This window comes from Leptosomus discolor, chromosome 4 (genome assembly GCF_034619465.1).
Source record: "Leptosomus discolor isolate bLepDis1 chromosome 4, bLepDis1.hap2, whole genome shotgun sequence".
NCBI lineage: Eukaryota > Metazoa > Chordata > Aves > Leptosomiformes > Leptosomidae > Leptosomus > Leptosomus discolor.
The window spans coordinates 15,415,966-15,438,216 of NC_141394.1; the positions used below are offsets into that span (position 1 = coordinate 15,415,966).

Below are 22,251 nucleotides of genomic sequence, written 5' to 3' on the forward strand. Positions count from 1 at the left end.
GAGCTTACTCCTTTCTTAGGACTTGGAAATTCAAACAGGAAGGCAGCTACAAAATATTCTAGTCTCAACATACATTCCATAGATAAATGTAACAACGTAAGAAAATTATGCAGGAAGGGAATGGAACAAGCATTATAATGGAACATGTTCCACAGAGTCTTTTATTTATTTGCCCAAAAAACATGGGAAAACCAACACACGCAAAGTACAGCATTCCCAAATCAGGCCACAGGCAAGTCAAAATATTATTTAATAATAGATTCAGCTAGAATAATAGCTAATATTTAGTAATTACAACCTTCTCTAGCATCCTTATCAGGAACATTGCATGTCACTTCAGAAAGCCATTTTCCAGAAGAGCTGTGATTTGATTTTGTTTGTACCATTTTTGCGTAAACATAGTCAGGGAGGCATACATGCAAACAGTTCTGTCCCAAACTTGGTGCAATATCAAGAATAAGGTGCAGTTTTTATTTCCCAAACAAAACACCCATTGGCCTCTTTGGAGTTTCACTAGTGTCAGATTTCAATACACAGAAATTTTTACGGATTTAAAGAGTCAATCTCTTTCCCTCCATAGAATTAAATAACAGCTTTTTGTATCACAGAAGATGTTAAGCATATTTGTGAAGCATTAACACGTACATATATTTATGATTTTTCGTATATCTGTCTACCTGCAAGTTATGCCAACACCCCTGAAATAAGCCTACCTTTGGAAATCTTTGATGCTGTCGTGTTGCTGCAATTAACTTTGTTAACAAAACTCATACGCTTGCCTGTCCGTTAAACAGATGGTACGACATCCTGCCATCCTTAGAAGGATCTATAATCCTCATTAACACAGGCAGTCTCGTTAGAAGTGTAGAGTTGAAGGCTCGTTGAATGAAGAGTCTGCAGGAGCAGATCCTCTTCTGTATTAACCAAATATTCAGATTAATATAAAATAGGTTAATTTCAAAGGTCAAACAAAAGGTTCCTTGCATCTGAGATAACATACACGAGTATTTGTAGTTCAAGTCACCTTAGAAGCACAGAAAGGGCACTAATTCTCGTGCTTTACAACTACCAGGAAGCAGGACCCCCAGTTGCACGTGGAGGTTACCCATGGGATTCGCATGTGCAAAGGTGTGCATGCCATGGCAGGTACAGTTACTCCACCCAGACTTGTCCCCACGTTTAAAAACGTGACTCTCTTCCTTTTTGTAGCCTGCATCCAACTTATCTTCGGATGCGATTTGATCGGTATTACCAGCTCACCTTCACGGCAGGTCCCTGCAGAGGCGGGACGGAGGGCCAAGAGGGGAATTTGAGGAAGCAGGTGTTGTGGGAGCAGCGCCCGGGGCGGCAGCGATGCCAGGGGGGCACCTCGGGGCCAGGCCCACCCGCTCGGCCTTCCCCTCCGTGCAGAGGTAGCCACAGGCTGGCCGGCCGGCCCCTGCCACCTCCGCTCGCCCGCTCCCTTCTGACGGCCCGGCGCAACGGCCGCCCCCGCCCGAGCAGCGGCCGCCGATCGCTCAGGCCCCGACCGCTTGGCGGGAATTCCCTCTCCGCCCGTGGCCCCCCGACCCGCCGCCGGGCGAGCGCAGGAGCGTCACCACGGCCTCTCACCCGACAGTCACCCACTGGAAATGGCCACCCCGCGGCGCGGGAGCCCGGCCAAGGGGCGGGGAGAGTGAGGAGGGCGAGCCGCGCCTCCGCTCGCCCGCCCGCCGAGGACAAGACCGCCCCACTTCGGGACACGGCCTCGCTGCCAGCGGGCACCGGTACTCGGCTGGGACCGGGAGGACGTTTTGAGCGGGGGACCGCCGCCTGGGTGTGACAGCAGCCCTCCGGCGGCTCGAAGGGGCCGCGTCGGGCCCTGGGCCGGCCCTGTTGGGCTTTGACAGGAGCGCCTCTTTCCGCCAGGCTGCCGAAAAACCGGGTGGCCGAGAGGACCCCGCTCTGAGCCACCGCCACCGGCCAGCCCGGGGGTGCGGCCCGCGAAACGCCTCCTCGGGGGCAAGCCCTGGGGACGCCGCAAGCCTTTCAGTAAACCGGGTTGACTCCGACGCCAACCCGAAATGACCAGCGTCACCTCCAAACCCGAAGGAAGAGCGCGAGTTTTCATCCCTCCTCTTGCACACGTTTTGCCTCAGTTCGTCAAGTCCGGGCGGCGTCTCGCATGACCTATATTCGCGCCCCCCCCGCGCTCCCCAGAGAGCAGCGCCTGGAGCAGGAGGAGAAGGGATACCCGCCCGCCCAGGCTGGAGGTTAGGGTGGGGAAGGGGCTTACCCGCCGCCCCGGGATCGTTACTGACGGGGCAAGGGAGGGAGCGGCGCCCCGGCCGCCCCGCTCCTCTCTGAGGCGGCAGGAGCTGTAGCGGGAGCCTTTAAACCGCCTCTCCCTCGCCCTGCAAAGGCGGTACCTGCTATGCCGCCCGCTTGCGGTTTTCCTCCGGTTTGGGGCCGTGAACGCAGAGCGCGCAGCGAGTTTCGCTCCTGCACGCCGGTTCTGCGGCTCGCGTACGGCCTCTTTTATTCTTTAAACCCCCAAAAGACAACCCACCCCTCAAGAGAAAAACTGCTTCAGGATCGGCAGACTTCAAACAGTTATAGAACAGTCCAACAAAGTTCGGGGCAAGTTGCCGTGTTGGTCGTTAGGACCAGCCGGGTCCCCGCAGGGGCTGGAGCCCGCAGGGGAGCAGCCGCCTCACCGCAGGCGCCCCCTCAGGAGGGGGGCGGGGCTGAAGCCGTTGGCGAGGCGCAGGGGAGAGGACGGAGCGCTCCCGCCTCGCCACCACTCCCGCGCCGGCCGCGCGGCTCCTGCCCCGCCCTCGCCCCGCGCGCGGCGGACGGCGCGCACGCCGCTCACCTGGCGCACCTGGGCGCACCTGGGCGTGCGCGAGCCAGCGGCGCCCGCCCCGCGCGGCGACGGCCCGCCCCGCCCGCGCCCGGCCGCGCAGGCGCACGGCTCCTCGCCCGGCAGCGCTCCGGGGGCTCAGCGCTGTCATGGCGGCAGAGAGCGGCAGCGTCGGCAGGAAGCGATGGGGCTAATCCCGACCGCGGCGTGAAGCGGCAACGGCTGAAACTTCGGGCGCCTTTGGGAAAAGAGGGGCGGCCGGCGCTGCGCAGCCCGTCCTCCGCAGGCGGCGAGCGGCGCAGAGCAGCCGCTTCCCGGCCCCGGGAGCCGGGCGTCAGGGCAGCCCGCGCCCCCTCCGCGGCAGCGCCGGGCAGCGAGCGGTGAGTGCGAACTTGCTCGGCGGCGGCCGCGGGTCGCTGCACCTGTCCGCGCCGGCAGCTGGGGCGGCGGCGGTGCAAGGGCAGGAGGGGGAGACGCGGCGGACTAGGAGCGGGGCAGGAAGGAGGAGCGTATTCCCTTTAACAACAACAAAAAAAAAAAAAAAAAAAAGATAATTAAACCCCTCACGACCGTGTTCGGAGCGCGGCTCTGACCGTGCGGCGCGTCTGCGGGAGAACGGGGACTTCTGCGGGGAGAGGAGTGAGCGCTGCCGCCGCAGCTGTTGCCGCCTCCCCGGCGCGGGGCAGGGGCCGGGGGCCGCTGGCTGGAGGTGGGACCCTCGGGCTTGTGGGGAGCTCCTGGCTCTCCGCGAATTGAAAATATCTCGGGTTGTCCTTCAGGGCTGTAAATACCTGCCTTAGGGCAGAGAGCTGCCGACAGACGCCTCCTGCTGAGGAGAGGGCTGGGACTCTGAGGGCACGTCCTGCCTGCCTGCCTGCCTCCCCCGCCGGACGCGGGTTTCCTTGGGAGCCGGAGGTGAAGAGGAGGAGTGGGACGCCGCTTACCTTCCCGGGAGCCCAAGTCACTCCTTCTTCCCGGGGCGGCGAGCGTGCCGCTGGCGTTTCAAGTCGTAACCTGAAGTGATCTAGCCATGGCGAGTGAAGACAAACAAGTTGTTCAGCCAACAGGTGATGATGGAGGAGGAGGTAGTGGAGGAGGAGCGGAAAAAGAAGGAAATGCTGGTGAAGGGGGAAGTGTGCTGCAGCCTTTGAATCCAGGAGTCCCCATCCGAGGTATCAAGATGAAATTTGCTGTGCTGACAGGACTGGTGGAAGTTGGCGAAGTGTCCAACAGAGACATAGTCGAAACTGTCTTTAATCTGGTAAGTTGATTGCCTTTTTGGGTGTGAGAGAAAAGAACAGCATGTGTATGCAGGAGAATCCCATGCTTTTTGATGTTATTTTTCTGTCAATTTTTTTTTTTTACATTTACACTTCCACCATACTAGATTTCAGCTAGGTTCTTTTTACTTGTGGATCTCAAAAGCTGAAAAGAAAGCGTATGAGCCTCTATATATACCTTTAAACTTGGAACAAGTTTGAACAGCATCCTCCTTAGTTTGCCTCAGAGAAATTACTGCTTTGTTTAGAACTGAGAAGTGTATTGTTATGTTTAAACATTCAACAGGTGTACTCAACAGGAAAGTTAAGTGTTGATTTAGTAACTCAAACTGTCATCAAAACACACACGTTGTTGTTTTAAGCCAAAACAACTTTTGCCGTGAAGATGTTTACGTCCCTTTTTGCTTCCCATTTACTTTGGAAGTAGGCAGAACTTTCGTGTTCTGTCTGTGGGGGGTGGTAGGTGTCAGGGAGCAGCAGTTCAAATGCTTTACTTCGCTTAGTGGGAGGAGTAGTGTGTGATTTCAGTGTCCTTTTTTATTAATGAATTAGGTAGTCAGCTGCTATTTTTTGAATACTGTATGGATGTGTTTAGTACTTCGTAACAGATCTCGCTAAAAATTGAGGATACAACTGTTCCTGTTGTATGTAAGCTGCAGACATACACTGTTGACTTTTTTAGGCCACATTTAAAACAATTAGTCTAGTTGTTAATGTTTGCTCGCTGAAGGAGGCTAAACATTAGTAGAAAGCCTGTCTTTAAGTTTACAAAGATACTCTGCTAGTATCAGAGGTCTCAAAACATGTCTAAAAATACTCGTCGTTCCTCCTCCTTCCTTTTAGTGAGCACCTTTGACTTTAAAACAGTGTGGTTTCTGACAAACCAGGAAGTGAGAGCATGTAATAGTATAAAGCTTGATAACAAGGAAAAGGAAAGTTAACATAAAAGGCATACTGCTTTTTAAATGCTGTTTGCATTTCAGTTGTTTTGTTAGTAGTATATTTTGCTCTATGTGAGTTTTAATGGTCACTAAATATTTGTGTTCTCTGTTTAATATGTTTTTATGTTATCTTCTTGGGTTATGATAAATGTTTATTTTTTGAATATTTTTGTGTTAACAGAGTGTAATGCTCTAAATTGTTTAGATAAAAGTCTCAATACAGAGGAATTGCAGTACTGGCAAAAACAAAGTGCAGATCAGAGGTTTCATGGATGCTTCAAGTATGAAAAAGTGATTTAAGTTATTTTGAGCCTAGTTGACAATTGTCCTTGACAAAACCCAGTGCTCAGATACATAGACATGAGGTTCCAAGGGAAATTCTGGTAAATAGTTTACGATTTAGGACACTTACGTGAGGGGAAATTGTTCATGGGAGTGTTAAATTTTACTTTGTTTATCGCATTGTCTTTTGAGTGGTGTAGTGGAGGTGTACTTTATGGCAGCAGTGGAAAGACGTTCAGCAGAATAATTAACAATGTAAAAGCTCCTTGATCCTGGGATTCCTTTTCTGGTGCATTTTGGACAAGAGAGGAAGGAAAAATTTGTCTTGATACAGAGAATCCTCGGTTTTAGATTTAAGAGGTCTGGAGAATTTGACTTGTGGATTGCATTCTCCTGGGTCTTCATTTCTCAAATAGAATTAGGGGACAGTTTCTGGCCCTGTTTCTGGAAATTTTTGAAACTGTGTTTTCACTTTTTTTCTGCTAGTGAAACAACACTGACCTTTCCAAGAAGATCCTCCAGCTGTTCCAGCACACATGCCTACGATGTGTGAGGCTGAAGTTCATGTTCCTGCACCACATTATTTTATCAGAGCAGAAGCAGTCAGTGGATAGCTATCATGAAACAACTAATAGTTTGGTAGTAAGGACACTTCGCCTGGATTATGTGAGAACAAAATCCAAATTTTTAGGCAATATAGAAAAAAAATAGGTCCCTTGGTTTCTCTGGATCCCAGGAAAACAACAACTACTGGTGACTAGTTTGTAAGGTGAAGATGTCTCAATGTTCTGTGGTTTTATTAAACTGGAATGTTTAAAAAACCAAACCAGCTAACAAACTCATAGTTTTTGTTACAGAAAGCATCTCTTATTTTTTTTAAAAAAACTTTTAAGCTGGCTTTTTAGTACAGCTTTCTGGGATATGAGATCTCCCTACAAAGCAATACTCATCCGTCTGTCCTTGAGTTCTGCCTCCATTCAGTCATTAGCTGTGACCTCTTTGTTTTGTTGATTAATACCTCTGAAATCACGCTGATCAGAATTTAAGGCATGTGAAGTATTGGTTAGCAATGGTGTACTTCCTTTTCTGTGCGTGTATGCAGAAAATGTTTAACTTGTATACAAAAAAGTGATTTCTGGTTATGACTTTTCTGGTAGTTTGTTTCCCAGTAGCTTTTGGAGCAAGTTTACTTATGTGTGTGCAGGTTCACTTGCAGGTACGAAAATCGTGCTGTGATCTATTTTTACTGATGGGGTTAAGCCCAACGTATCCCCTGCTATTGGGTTTCATTCAGTTTGGTGACTCATAACTGCACTACCTCAGTGGTGCTAGCAGAAATCAGCTAGCTCGCTTCTTGTACTTTGAAAGGAAGAGACATATGGTATTTGGGGGATTTTTTAATCACTAGTGAGACATCTTTAGGCCAGAATGGAAGGAGGGCTAGACAAATCTGTGTTGAAAGGTGTTTTTACATACCTACTCTTCATAGCATAACCACCCTCAAATGTGAAAGGTTTATCTTTTAAAAACAGAGGTTAGCTGACCTAGTTTTTATTTCTTGAGCAAACATGTTGTTCTTAATTATGCTCTTCAAGCTTGCTGTAGCATATGGAGGTTATGGTAAATTCCTTTGTTTGTGATGGAGAAACAAGAGAAGCCCAAAGTGCTGTCTTGATGTTCCTTATCTTTAAGGATTTAAGAGATAGTCATGCTTTGTATGTGAAAGACTTAAAAGGCCAAAAATCTAAAGTGCACAGTAATTGACCTGCTGCTTATTAAAGAAATTTAGCTTCTGTAGTCTTGATTTCTTGAGCAAATAACTTGTTCAGTCCAGCAGTGTTGGGTCTTGGAGCTGAGAACCATCTATAACATTTTCTCTGTCCAGCAGTATAACAGTGCTTAGTGAGCTCACTTCTAGCATGCATCAAAACCCTAGTATTCTCATTTTATTGTCTTTAGATATTCTATTCTTAGAAATATTCTAATTGATCTGCTTTGTTTTAATTGATATTGTCTGAGAACCTAGTTTTCCAGCCCATGTTGGAGATGGCTTTGTGTGTTTCAGCACTTCTTAAAATTGAGAAGGAAAATCCTGACTTTAAAGAAGCTTATTATTCTGGGAAAAACTTCGAAAGTATATTCTTGTTCAAGTATTAGAATCATAGAACAGTTTCGGTTGGAAGAGACCTTCAAGATCTTCGAGACCAACCTTTGTCCTAGCTCTACCAACACCACTAAACCATGTCCCCGAGTACAACATCTACCCGTCTCTTAAACACCTCCAGGGAGGGTGACTCCACCACCTCCCTGGGCAGGCTGTTCCAATGCCTGACAACCCTTTCAGTAAAGAAATTCTTCCTAATATCCAGCCTGAGCCTCCCCTGATGCAGCTTAAGGCCATTTCCCCTTGTTCTATCGCTTGTTACTGGGGAGAACAGACCAACCCCTGCCTTGCTACAACCTCCTTTCAGGTAGTTGTAGAGAGCGATAAGGCCTCCCCTCAGCCTTCTCCAGCCTAAACAGCCCCAGATCCCTCAGGCATTCCTCATACGGGACATGCTCCAAATCCTTTACTAGCTTGGCAGCCCGCCTCTGTACCCTCTCCAGCACCTCAGTGTCCTTCTTGCAGAGAGGGGCCCAAAGCTGGACACGATATTAATCTATTCTGTTACTTTTCTGACGGACCGTAAGCTAAACTATGGGTATATATTTCTCATGCATTGTGAGTTGTATTTTTAATTAACTTTGGGCAGCAAGAACTCCTTGAATTTCCTTTGTATACAAATCAGGTGATTTCCTGTTTATTACCTCCTATCTGCTTTCATTCGCTCTTAGTTTATTAAAACAAAAAACCTCCTAGTAGGAGAAGATGATAGAATGGAAAAATAAATTATTTGTAGTGGAATCTGTTACTAACTTAAAATAGCTGTGTGTTTTTCATACTAAAACAGAAAGGCAAGTTAACCTCCTACTAATGAAGAAACTTTCAGATAGAGTAGTAGAAATAATTCACCTATTGGCAATTCTGTGCATTTCTTAATATATGCAGTCTTTCCTAGTAGATTCCCAGTGAGTACACCTCTGGCTACAGTTATCCTAGTTCAGTCACTTCTGTCCGTTTCCAGTATAGATGATAAGGTAAGACTGTGGCTTTAGCTGGGTCAAGCTTGTAGTTTTTCTTAAAAAAAACCCAAACAAACAAACAAACCCGAAACCCAACAAAACCAAACATAGTAAATTGAAGAGTCAGCTGTCTTGGTGATCATGCATGGTTTTGCTCTTGGTGAATGAGTGGAATTCAACAAAAGATCTGTAGTGCTTCCAAATCTGTCTCAATGTCCTTTTCATAGAATATATCAGGTGCAAACTTACTTCTTGCTGGCCCCTTCACAGTGGGAGGCTTGTGCCCAGTTTGATGAGTGAATTTAGACTCCTTGATTCAAAGTCATCTTCATGGTTTTGAAGACATCTGATTTGGGATTTGGTAACAGTAAAAGGTGATTTTGGTAAGTTTAGTTGACTAAATGAGGATGAGATGTCTTTTGCCAGACTTTACCTGGTTCAAAATTGTTGAGTAATGGGAGTCACCTGTCCTTCACTTAAAATAAGAATTACAGACCTCCATCTTGTTAGAATGTATTCTGAGTAGTTGTGGGTACACTTACTGTTGAAGTGGCATGTATTGTTTTTTTTTTTTTTTTCAGGTATTGATGCAACTTGGCCATTACTTTGTAGTTAGTGGAAATATCACTGTATATAGTAAGTGTAGGAATTTAGGGGAATTTTGTGGTTAGTGGAGAAAAGCATGGAATGTAGTTAAGTGAGATGGTAATGGCAGTCTTGAATTGGACGTGCTGACAGTTTAGAATAAAATTCTCTACGCTCTGAAGAGGAGCTTATTTGTACTTTGGATTGGGTATCAACTCCGTTCTGTGACTGCAACTTAAAACACACTGTAGGATAACAAAATACGGAGAACAAAATCTGAAGACCACCAGGAAAATGTTCAGTTTTTCTCACTGTTCCTCTAACTGGCCAGTTTTTATAGCTTCTCATGATCAAGCGCCTCTGAAAGCCTGTGAATGGCACATGCTTTGTGTTTTCCAGAAGTGTTGGCATCCTGTACTGCCATTAGTAAGGTCTCTACAAACCTAGAATAAAGCTAAAAAAGCAAGGCTGAACCAGGCATTTACATATATCATGTTTTAATAATGCAATATTTGATAGACAATTTTTAATTAGCAGTCCATTCTACGAGTAAGCCCATTTAAGATGTGTTCATAGCTTACTTTAGAATTCCCTTTTAGAGGGGAACATGTAAGTTCAATGGCAGATTTTTCTAGTTGGTGTCCTGTAACAAAGGAGAGAGCGTCAGGTATCTGTTGTGGTTGCTTTGCTCTCTCTAAGTAGTATTTTGTATCACCTGTGTCAGACAATACGGGCTGGATGGGCCTGACCCCAGTGGTGCAGAGAGCACAGTAACGTAGTGGCCATATGGACCGGCTCAGGAAAAGCATTTGCGGATTAGGGACTAGAATGAAATTAGTCAGAAGCATCAGGGAAATGGGCGGATGGCATGTCAAGGTTGCTACAAAGGCTGGATATTGCAGAGTGAGATAAAAATAGATAATTATTCATGTGTCTTGAAAGAAATTATTGGAGGGATGAACCAAAGTGTGCAGACTCAAGAGGAGTGTGAGTAAAAAGAAGGTTTTTGAAGTGGCTGTATTGGATGAATACTGGAGGTTGAGGAAAATCAGAGATGAAGTATTTGCTCAATTCTTTCCTAAGGCAGTGTTGGTTTGATATGGTGTTCAGTGCTCAGTGGCTGGTCAATTGTACATTCAGATACTGAAGCTTGGTGAGAAGTCCCAGTCTTCTGAAAATCATCAAGTGTGATTATTTTTTTTTCTTGTCTTAAGTTTTGAAGTCTGATGAAAGATAAAAATGAGCTTTCTGTGTGGCGTCTTTCAGTATCTGTAGATTTGTTTTACCGCCTATTGTGAACGTGCAGTCATTCTGAACTGTATTCCACTTGACATAGTGTTCTGACTTTTTTATTTACTAGGTAAGTTGGTAACTTACAGGAGTTACAGCTTCTGTGGTCATGCAGTTATGAAGTTCTTTATGAACCTTAAGGAGGAAGACTTAATCTGTTGCACAGATTAAATAAGATCTGCTGTTCAGTCATTGGATGTGAAATAGCTACTTGCTACCTTTGGTGCTTCTGTGTCTAAAACCCTTCAAGAGTCTTTTCTGGCAAATTCGGTCTTGTATGCATTAAATTTATGCATATCTTTAAAAAGAACTTCTATTTATTTTAAATGGGTCAATCTGGAAGAAAGTTTTTATTCATAATCACTAATTACATTTATCTAACTTTCTGCCATTCAAGTGTCTTCCCCAGCCCTGGAGGCTTTGCTGGCCTCTTCATAACATTTTGCATGATGGTTTTTGGTATTAGCTTGACCTAATTACTAATGTCCTAATTTAGATTACGTTTCTGCTTTAACTAATTTTGGACTTTTCTGTTAGACTTGATATCGTGCTAGAGCATATTATTGACTGTCCAAAAACTGGTGTGGTCATTTTTTTTCCTGTGGGAAACCTTCAGACTGTCTGTCTGGGAGCTCTGGCCATTTGCCAGGTATCTGAGGGCTCTAATTAATTTGCATAAAACAGGATACTATTGCCACCTGCTTTTTTGATTCCTCGCACGGCCAGTGGAGGCTGTAGTTTCCAGCATGCAGTGCTCCATATTTAGAGCAGATAGCAATCGAGATGCATCCTTGCACAACTACTGTAATCAAATTTGTTAAATAGTGATGCTGCATGAGTGGCAATTGCACCTTTTCCAGTGACACAATAGTCTTTGTGCTGATACTGCAAGCTGCTTGTAATTTGTGAAGAGCTTGCATTGCTACAGTGCCTTAGATTCCAGAGCTTCCCAAATAGGTATAAGTGGTTTCTAAATAGAAACTAATTTGTGGAGAAGAAAACCTAATGCCTTCTATTGCACTGGATTCCTCTAGTAGTAACTGGAGAGCTGGGAGCAGCTATGTCCCAGGCATGATTTTCTTGTTAATAGCTGCCTGGAGATGATATTTAAATGAGAATACCTAGTGGGAATAGCATGTGCTCTGTTGCCTTCTGTAAAGTGCTCTGCATGTTTGAGCTGCAAGTCTCTTTACTGCAGCATGCATATGAGTAGTTCTGTTGCTGTGTTTGTGTTCTACGTACATCTAGCCAAAATTTCTTCTGCACTGTACAGCAAATTCAGATTATTTTTGGTGTGACTGAAAAGCTCGAAGTGGTTGTTCAGGCAAAAACCTGTTCTGTTTTGTTGATGCAATTGAAGAAAGCAACACCTAAAGAGCTACTAGGTTAGCTTTCTTTTGCAACTGAAAATCAAAACCAAAGTAACTGCTTCAGACTCGTCTGTTCTATGGAAGTGTGTTATGTGTGTTTTTGTTGCACCCCCCCCCCCCCCCCCCCCCCCCTTGCCATCAGCAGTTGTTCTCTATGGTGTGGGCAGAAATTACAGAAATAAATTAATGCAGTGAAGCCTGTTCTATTTGCCCCACTTAGATACTCCAGATTTCTAGTTTTATACTGGATTAGCCGTGTAAAATAGTAACAGTGCATAGTGTGACCTGTAGCTTACTTATTCTCTCTTTTGGAAATGCTGAAAGGCTAGAGGCACCAGTGGGCAGCAGGTAAGATGTCACTGCAGCGGGAGAGCAATTTCTCTTATTAAAGAGCAGCAAGAGAACTGGTAGCATCTTGCAGTGGACTGGGAAGTATGTGGTTATGGAGTCCAGGTTGCTGAATGTTTCCTTGATAAATCTCTCGCAAATTGGTTCCTTTCTCAAACTGTGCAGGTTTGGGTGGGGATTGTGCTGGTTGCTTTTCCAAATATGATTGGGATGAGGGTGGGTGGGGAGCTGTTTGCTAGAATAAGGTAAACCCTGTTGCTACAGAATTGCTGAATAAAGGCTTTGCAGATCCTGCAACTTTTAGTAGTCTGTTATTAGAGAAATCTTTAAGTTATGCTGTTTGCATATCTTGGGATTAAAACTGCGTTCCTAAGGACAATTACTTTTTACAGGATTATTAGTGATTCAGGCAGACCTTGGAATCAAGTAGTGCTTAAAAAAAAAACCAAACCAAAACCCCAAACAAACAACGAAAAAAAAAAAACAGAGGTTCTTTATGTGGAATCATGGACATAAATTAAAAAAAATGGCCAATGATGCAGAAGTAGAATTGCTGATAAGCCTTAAAACAATTTAATCGGGGCTAGAATAGGAACCAAATGACTAATGTTGGTAATGGTGCGTGCATGACTGTTGAATAAACAAATGGAAACTATCAGTCCAGTCAGCATCTGCCTCCTGATAATGTTTTTGTTGAAACTAAGCATGTGATTTGTCTAGTTTTGGTTGTGAACTTCATTGAAAAGAACTTGCAAGCTTCCTTTTTTTTCTCTAATGGGAGCTTAGTTATACTGTAGGATTTGGTTCCAGTGTATAATAATTTAGGTGCCATGATGCCTGACTTTTAGGTATCTGATATGGAGTATGAAACAGAGCAACTGTGACTGCACAGTTAGAATATGTTTCAAAGTAACTAATGTGAGATGGGGAGCTATGTATGTTTATATATTGCTGATGCTACAGAATGGGAGAACACTGAGATGCTGGGAATGGATATTTCAATTTGGATTGCAAAAAGTTCTCTGTCCACTTTGTAATCTACAGTCAAGGGTCACCTTCTGAAACTACAATGTTCTCAGCACATAAGATTTCCTTGATTTAAATGAGGTAGCAGTGGTGCCCAACTCAACAGTAAAGTGCTGTGAAAAGGGTTCTCAGGCACAGAAACTACCAGTAGCTTCCTATCTTTATGCAAATCAGTAAATGCTCATAGGGAAAAGATTTCCTTGTTTTCTTGCCCATTTCTTCCTCAAAAGTAAGGTCCCAATCTTGTGCTGTCCTAGATTATTTACCATTTAATCTCACACCAAGAACACTCTGCTTTGTCCTTTCTGTGCTCCCCTCCCCTCTCTTCTGTGACCTGGTGCCTGCTGGCTGCAAGAGTCCTGAGCACTCACTGGGTTTTTTAGTGGGCTGGGGAGCTGGGAATGACACTGTGTGCTGCAGTTGCTATGGATGACCTGACTGGCAGGGGTATTGCTTTTGGGAAGATGTTTATTCCATGACTCATCTGAGACCTGGCACTAAAGACTTGTGGTCTGCCTGTCTGCTGCTTTTAAAGTGAAATGTATATTGCTCTTCGGGAATTTTGCTGGCTTAAAGTCTCACCTATGGAGGAAATGAAAGCCACACTGATTTCTGTCCTTAGTAGGAAGACATTCAGATTGCCATTTGTCAGGAGTGCATAGCGATGGTGTCATGACTCGTAAGGGAACATTTGTAATACCTCTTCTGTGAAGACTAGGCTTGTAGACAATGAAGAATGCCAGATTCATGGGTATGGAGAGAAGGCACAGAAAGAAACAAATCTCAGACCTTGTGGTTAAGGTGTTTGAATAAGGTTCTGGAGTCACTCATACGTGACAGGAAAGATTTGGAGATGGAAGACTGTGGATTTCTTGCCCACGTGTTAGGGCTTTAGTAAAGTTTTCTTTATGGTGTGCAGAATCATGATTTCTTTCCTGGAAGGTGAATTATCTTCAGGTAGAGGGATTTGTCCGGTGACTGAAAGGTCACTAGAGTTGGCTAGACATACTGCAAAAAGACAGAATTTAGGCAACAGAAGCTTGGCTTCTTGCTTCTCGATGGTGCATCCATTTTGCAGAAAAGTGATATCCCTATTTCCAAATAGATCTTGGTTTAGGAGTGGGCTTAGTACCTCTGTGTCCTGTCTTGAGAGAAGCCATGAGCAAGCTGAAAAAATGCAAGTTAGTGTCGTGTATTGTCTGCCTACCCCCTAAAAAGGGAAAAATAGTTTTCGTATTGTCAGATGATGTAGATGACTATAACAAGGAAACTTGTCGGTTCAGGCTTCCCCTCAGATAGGTTTTGTGTGGCAAATTGAGAAGCATGGAAAACTGGATACGAAGTTAGCTCTAAAGTTTCACTTTAGAGCTAACTTAATCTTGATGCCTTTACTGTTGTTCTTGGCACTGTAAAGATGGATATGTCCATGGGGTGTTTGATTAGATATGCAAATGGTCACTGGGATCTCTTTCAATTCCAGTCATATGAATAAAGGTAAGATTTTAGAGGAACAACCTAAATCTGGCCAATGAAATTGTCTCAAAATAACATCGCAAATGAATAGTTTAGTTTAATTGCTGTAACTGTACTGTATTAAAACTTGATTATAAAATATTTGTTTTGAATTCAAACTTTTAAAATCAAAACCTGACTGTCTAAATGTCATGATCTTGTCACTATCCATCATATTAGAAAAATCATGGCAGACAAGTGAAGTTACAGTGACTGGGAAAGAGGAAACATACCCTCCATGTTGAAAAAGGGGAAGAAGGAAGACCCAGGGAGCTACAGGCCAGTCAGCCTCACCTCTGTGCCCAGCAAGATCATGGAGTGCATCCTCCTGGAAACAAGCTAGGGCACACGGGAAGTAAGGAGGTGATTCGTGTCAGCCAACATGGCTTCACTAAGGGCATATTGTGCCTGACAAATTTGGTGGCCTTCTACGATGAGGTTACAGCGATGGTGGATAAGGGAAGAGCATCATCTACCTGAACTTGTGCAAAGCGTTCAGCACTGTCCCGCACAACATCCTTGTCTCTAAACTGGAGACACAGCTTTGGCGGGTGGACCACTTGGTGGTCAGGAATTGGCTGGATGGTTGCACACAAAGAGTCACGGTCAACGGCTCGATGTCTGAGTGGAGACCAGTGATGAGTGGCGTTCCTCAAGGATTGATATTGGGACTGGTGCTGTTCAACATCTTTGTTGGTGGCGTGGACAGTGGGACTGAGTGCACCCTCAGCAAGTTTGTGGATGACACCAAGCTGTGTGATGCCGTGGACACACTGGAGGGAAGGGAGGCCATCCAGAGGGACCTTGACAGGCTGGAGAGGTGGGCACGTGCAAACCTCAGGAAGTTCAACAAGGCCACGTGCAAAGTCCTGCACCTGGGTCAGGGCAATCCCAAGCACAGAGACAGGCTGGGCGATGAGTGGATCAAGAGCAGCCCTGTGGAACAGGACTTGGGGGTGCTGGTGGATGAAAACCTGAACATGAGCCAACAGTGTGCGCTCGCAGCCCAGAAAGCCCATTGCATCCTGGGCCACATCAAAAGAAGCGTGGCCAGCAGGTTGAAGGAGGTGATTCTGTCCCTCTACTCTGCTCTGGTGAGACCCCACCTGCGGTGCTGTGTTCAGCTCTGGGGCCCCCAGCACAAGAAAGACATGGACCTGCTTGAGCGGGTCCAGAGGAGGGCCACAAAGATGATCAGGGGGCTGGAGCCCCTCCCCCATGAGGACAGGCTGAGAGAGCTGGGGTTGTTCAGTCTGGAGAAGAGAAGGCTCCGGGGAGACCTTGTAGTGGCCTTCCAGTACTTAAAGGGGGCCTGCAGGAAAGGTGGGGAGGGACCCTTTATTAGGGAGTGTAGTGCAGTGCTAGCTGTCTCTGATTGAATTAACTGTGGTGTCAAGGAAAACACAATAATGAAATGTACGTATGGCAATATAGCAACTATATAATTAAATGTTAGTTACCCAAGCGTGGTTTGGTTTTTTTTTTTTTGGCTTCAGGCAGTGCTTTGTTATGTGTAATGTAGTCATGATATCTGTGTGGTGTAGTTCTGTGTTCTGGTACTGTGAACTAGTGAGGTATTTATACAGTCACTGCGTTTGGTATTATGAAGTAGCATACTCCTCTTTGAGATACATTTGTGCCTGTTCCACGTCAAAGATCGTGGTATAAAAGCAAGGAGAAGAAAGTGTTATTTTTATTTGCTAATTTTGTAAACCTAGCAGGTCCCCTAAGTGTCAGGCTGGGCTCTTTCCTTTCATCCATCAGGTGCAACAAAATTTCTGCAATCTACTCTTACTTGCTCCAAGTAGGTGGTCATGACTGATATGGCACACTTAGTTGAATTTCAGTTTCCTAGGAAGAGGATGAAGGTCCAGATTTTTCTACAAGATTGTAAGGATACCTAGAGTAGTGTTGTGTTAAAGGGTAAAGGAATTTGGCAGAAAATAAACCCCCTTGCGTTCCAGCTTGTCCTTGGGTATCAGAGGCACTGGGGGTGGCTGGGCATAGATTCTGAGTGATGCCCAGTTCAGTGCTATGAGTCCTGTCATGTCCAATATCAGCCTAGCAGCACTCAATGAAACTAGCACGGCCACAGGTAGGAGTGTGGTTGTGCTCAAAAGAGCTCACGCTGCTAGATTAATAACAGTGAAGTTTATTGGAGCAGCAACAGATGCACAAGTTCTTTGGGATGCTGGTGATAAATTCACTGTCTGCAAAGGACATGCAAATTTCAAATAAGAACAATGCAGCCTGGCTATAAAACGCATTAAGTTATAAAAGCAACTCTATAGAGATTTCCAAGTTTCCTGAGGAGCACTTGGTGTAACTGAGTGTTCAAGTCTTACCCAAAGGTGTGCCTATGGGGGCGGGGAAGAGAAGCTCAGGGCTTAGTCCATTGACCGATCCCAAAAGTCTAAGATGGTCCATGACTCGTCATTGATGGTGTCTTCCCTAACATCCTTCTCTCTTAAGCCATTTTTATACTGTTTTTTACTTTTCAGATGAAGCTTGAGGGGCTCTAGCCACACAAACCTTTGTTATAATTGGTGTAAAACTCCCTTGCTTTGCTTTTGAAGGTATAGACTAGAAAAATTCAGAGCACAGGCTCAGTGAGGGTTGCTCACACCTGGGAGATGGGTAGCTTTTGGGATGGAGTTGCATTTTGGTATTATAATGAGATTATAATAAGCCAAGTTCACTTCAGGACATGAGTTTGTCAAAAAGATGACAGATCGTTGGCCCAGGGTAGCAACTATGCATCTTATCAGTTCCGTAGTATCGTCAAGTTCCCATCTCAGCGATGGTATCTCAGAGCCTGGTCGCAGTGTCTCCACTCCGCTCCACCCTCCGTATTATTTCTCTTAGAGTCAGCACATCAAGCTCCCCTTGTGTTGCCGACATCTAAGGTTGCAGGTTATGTTGCCTAGGGAATTGCCGTGGAACAAATTTTTTTGCATGTTGGTTGCATTCCACCCTGGAAACTCCCTCACTGCTGTACAGGGGAAGGCATCTCAGTAAGTCCGCCCAGTGGTTACTCAACAAGTAGCAAAGGACTAGAAAAATCTACTTCTACTGTACAGGAGCTGCCTGCTTTGGAAGCATTCATGTATAGGACTGCAGAGAACTGGCGGCACCGAAGCTAGTGATAATTTTGCATAGGTGATGCAAACTAAAGTGCCTCAAGGCAACTGCGTGAAACAGTCGCTGCTGTTGAAAGATATTTTCCTCCTGGGCTGTGCTTTCAGTGCTGCTCTGTGAAGAGATACTTCACAATCACTCCTTTGTTCTAATGGCAACATAAGTGAATGAGAAGTTCTGTCTTTGTATTTTTGTATCATTTATTCTTACAATCTACAATGTAGATTCAGTGTTGGTAATAAAAAGCTTGAGCTTCAAAAGCTTTTATGAGATCATAAATAAACTATTTAGCAGAAACATTTGGAAAGTTGATGTCCATTTTCTTCTCCCTGTGAACTGGTCCAGTTGTAAGTAAAGATGCCATTGACTTCTATTGGACTGCATCACTTGGGTTAAATTACAGATCCTCAGGATTAAGCATTGAATATGAGGAGGAGTCAGTTTGGTTCCTCAAGATGGGATTTCAGGATTTTAAAATGAAATCTAGAAAAGATGTTAAAATAATTGAAAAGTTGTTCTTAAGAGTCAGAGTATGAATCTTAATTCGTACATTAAGATTGCCTGATGTGTTCCATTTTAAGTAACCTTTGAGGATTTTCTCTGAAGTTTACCAATTTTTTGCAGCCACGGTATGATGCTGTGCCTCAGAGACATGTATGGATTCAGCCTTTTTTCAGATAAACTCTTCTAACACACAGACTCTTGCTGCTTTCAAAGCATCAGCAAATGTGTATGTTCTGCTGGGTTGAGCCAGACGCCTAGGAAATGCATCTGGGACCTAGAAAAGAAGGACAATCATATTGGGCTTCCCAATTCTCAGCCCAGCAAGTTGTACTATGCTTCCTACTTGTAAATCAAGAAGGGTTAAGACTGTACCCGGGTCTACAGCTGCCTCATTATGCTCCTTGCATTGTGTTTTTATGTGAAGCCTGAACTCCTTTTGCTTTTAAAAGAAAGTAGGGAAATAGTATCCAATTCAGGTTTCTTCCAGCCATACTCTTGGGGTAGGAGTAGCTCTATTAATGTTTCTCTTTCCTCCTTCTGCAGTTGCCTCAACTCCTGACAAGAGAGAGGGAGGCAGGCTACTATGATACAGTCTGATGCCAGTGGTACCTGGGATGTTATCTTTGTTGTGTTATCTGCTGGGGTGCTTGTTTCTGTAACTCCAGTGGCACTTAATGAGTTCAAACACTGACTTAAGTTTCATTCCAAAGTCCTGTCATATTTTTCAAAATTTTGATAGCTTTACTGCTTCCATGAGCCAATAGTAGCCTCTGTGTGCCTTCTACTACCGTCTTCACTTTGTATTACTTCAGCAGAATATTCTTTGTCGTTCTAAATAGTACTGAAAGACAACTTTGCTTAGACAGGGAGAATCCTCTTTTTAGGGAATTGAACTTTTCATCCTTACTGTATGTGCGGAGACATGGAAGTATCTTCATAATTTGAAAAGTTTAGTGAATGAGGTGATCTTCATCTTCTGTTTTAGTTTTTGAAGCTTGAGAGAAGCAACTAGTCAGCCTTCCTTGGAAAATACCTGTTTTTTCAGGAAACAGCTGAAAGTGGTGTCATTTATGCATTGTAAGTCCATTTGTGTTACAAAGGCTTATTTGATTTTTGAGAAAATTATCTTTTTTTTTTTTTTTTCAAGGTGCTTGTCTTAGTAAACTGGTCTTCCTGTGTTTCACCAAAAGATATTGTAGCATAAAAATTATCCTAATTAGAAGTCACAAGTAGTTACAATTCCTGATTAGAAGTCACAAGCAGAGTAGTGTCAGTCTTGATCCTTTTTTGAAAGAGAACAATAAACTAATTGTGCTGGTACCTTTCCGAATTTGGCAGCTGATGTTGAATTAACGCTCTAATTGTTTGGTGTGACTCAACATAACTCTTCCAATAAATGGCCACATAATGTTTACAAACTAGAATGAAATAATAAAATTGCAGCAGCATCCATCTTTCTTGTACCTTTTCTACAAGGAATGCCTTCTGTTTCACTGTGAAGCCTGTTGTAAGAGCAGGATTGCTGCTAGCAGGTAGCTAGAAGGCTGAGGCTCGGTTCTTGTTCTGAAAGAGTAACAACCTGTCCTTCTTATGAAGGGCTGATTTTCCTTGTCTTCTCTTCTAGTCTCCCTGTGTTTAAGTAAGTGGGATGATTTACTGATCATAGGACAATGAGATAGTCTCTAAATATATTTCAGGATAATCTGTCAATAAATTTCAGGATGTATTCTGGGATTCCACTGCTGTTAGCTAAAGTCATGAAGCGTCTACTGAGGGCTATTAGGTACATGTAGGTTGCCATTCAGATGTTTGTCTTCTAATTACTGAGGCACAGCACATGGCAAAAAGTAGAAACCTGCTTAAAACCAAGCAAATAAGTGAAACTGTCAAATGAGAAAACTAGATTGAAGGACTGAAATCTTGAAACTGAAATGATACTGTCAAATGAGAAAACTAGAAATTGAGAAACTATCAAATGGGCTAAACTTAGTGTTCTAAGACAATGTGGGTGTCTGTATTGATCACCTCCTGAACACTATAAGAACAATAATGCTGAAAAGCCAATTTACCAATAGGACGTTGTTGTGATAGTTCAGTAGTTACCCTATGTTAAATAATAATAATAATAATAATTTAAAAACCTAGTTTTTAAGGGATGTAATTTACTATATAGGTACTTTTTTAGCTGTTTGTAGACTGTTACAACTGTGACTTAAGGTCTTCAGAAAAGTAGTATTTAGCTGAATTGGCAATGACCTAAAACCTAAAACGAGGTTATAGATATTAAAGTTCTAGTGAGGGTGATATCGTTCTATAACTTTAGACAGTGTAACATGAAGCTGTGTTGTCTGGAATTTTGAGTTGATATGGTTGTGACCTGTGTTAACAGCAGTTCTCACTGCAGAAAATTTATAAACACTCAAGTCCTCTGGTAGACTTGGGGCTGAGGAGCTACAACTTTTTTTTTTTAATCTATTGGGAAGATGACAAACTTCTATGTTTTGTTGAAACAATCTCTTCTCCCCTAAAGTTAACCTTCTGCTAACTGCTGTGAATTATGAGAAGATTTTAGCATCTTTACATGTTGAGACCTCATTGCCAACCGCTATGTTATGTAATGCTTACTTATGAAAGAGGAAATGAACACAAAAGCTGTTCTTGGTGACTGACAGAGTATAGTGAGAGGCTTGTTTCTGTAAAGGCAGGAGACAGGCTGTGTTGTGCAGGCAGAAGTTTCTGAAGCAGGGTATCCTAAAACCTGAAATTGATTCATGCTAGAAGTTCAGTGCAATAGTTGCTTGAAACCAAATAATAGTAGTTGTATGAGTGCAAAATGTTGCTTTTATTTTTTTTAAAAAAACTGAAGAATAACATGTAGCAGTAGAAATAATAGTAATTATTTTTCAGTACAAAGAGCAATTAAAGAAAGCATGTTGAAAATACTGTGGTGGTTCTATTTACTGGGCCCTAAAAATGACAGTGGTAATTGTTTTTCTGTTTTATCTCCTAATTCTCTGGAATGTATGGACCGAAGAAGAAGCTTTGAATGAGGAAGATCTCAAGATGGAAATGAAAATTCCCAGGTTTTCAAATCTAAAGTCAGAGATGTGTAATTTTTTTCAGCTAAAGCTCTTTGGAGTTCTGGTACATGAGGCAGAGATATGTTGTGTACAAATCTAGAAGTTGCCTGGTTTTGTGCAGCAAACTCCAGGTGCAAAAGATGATGTCCAAGGAAGCACAGATGTGTTATAATTTAGAGTATCTGGCTTGCTTTGCTGCTGTCACTGCCATCGCTGCAGACGGTGATAAACCTGGTTACCACTAACAACCATTTGAGGCTAGAAACAAGAGCCTCAAATATTATAAGAGTATTATATACTCCCAATGCGTGAAACTCCTTAAACTGCTAACTGGACTAGTGCTTTTAATTTGAAAAAATTATCTCTTGTCCCCTAAGATGATGATCCTAAATTTATGAGAATCTACTTCTGGATTTGATGGAAAGAGTTAAAGCTAGTAGGGTGATTCATGGACCAAATGCATGTTAAATGTTGAAATATGTAAATTGGATGATTTCATAAATGTAACATTGCAGTGTGAATAAAAACTATTATTAATTTTTGGAGTAATAAGAGGCATAAGCAGAGAAATTTTTCCCTGTCTCCCCATCAAGCTTTTTAAAATTCTCCCTTAAATGGCTACATTTCTCAGTTTAGTTTCGACAGTGTTATAAAGTATTGTTTTTTATATGACTGACTTCATTCACATATTTTTGGGTTTCAAAAATATTACTGCTCTATAAATCTGAAATGAATTTTGTATTAAACACAGTGAGAAATGTGGCTGGAACATAATAAGAAAAAGAAATCCAATTTTATCTCCTCTTAAATGTTATTATCTCACAAGAGCATTCTTCTGATTACCTGGAGTCATTTAGCACCATCTGTAGTGCCATGTGTAACAGAGTTAAAGTAGTATAATAGATGCTGAGGATAAACACAGTCAAATTA

At 43.4% G+C, this 22,251-nt stretch overlaps 1 protein-coding gene across 3 annotated transcripts in view; it reads left to right on the forward strand.

The window, feature by feature from the left end:
* Positions 1-3,872: 3,872 nt before the first annotated feature.
* LRBA (LPS responsive beige-like anchor protein) overlaps positions 3,873-22,251 on the forward strand; it is a 421,265-nt gene continuing 402,886 nt past the window's right edge. For all 3 annotated transcript variants that reach the window (XM_086464075.1, XM_086464077.1, XM_086464076.1), the window contains exon 1: positions 3,873-4,103. In XM_086464075.1, the coding sequence (XP_086320201.1) occupies positions 3,873-4,103 (231 nt within the window). The remainder of the gene's footprint in view (positions 4,104-22,251) is intronic.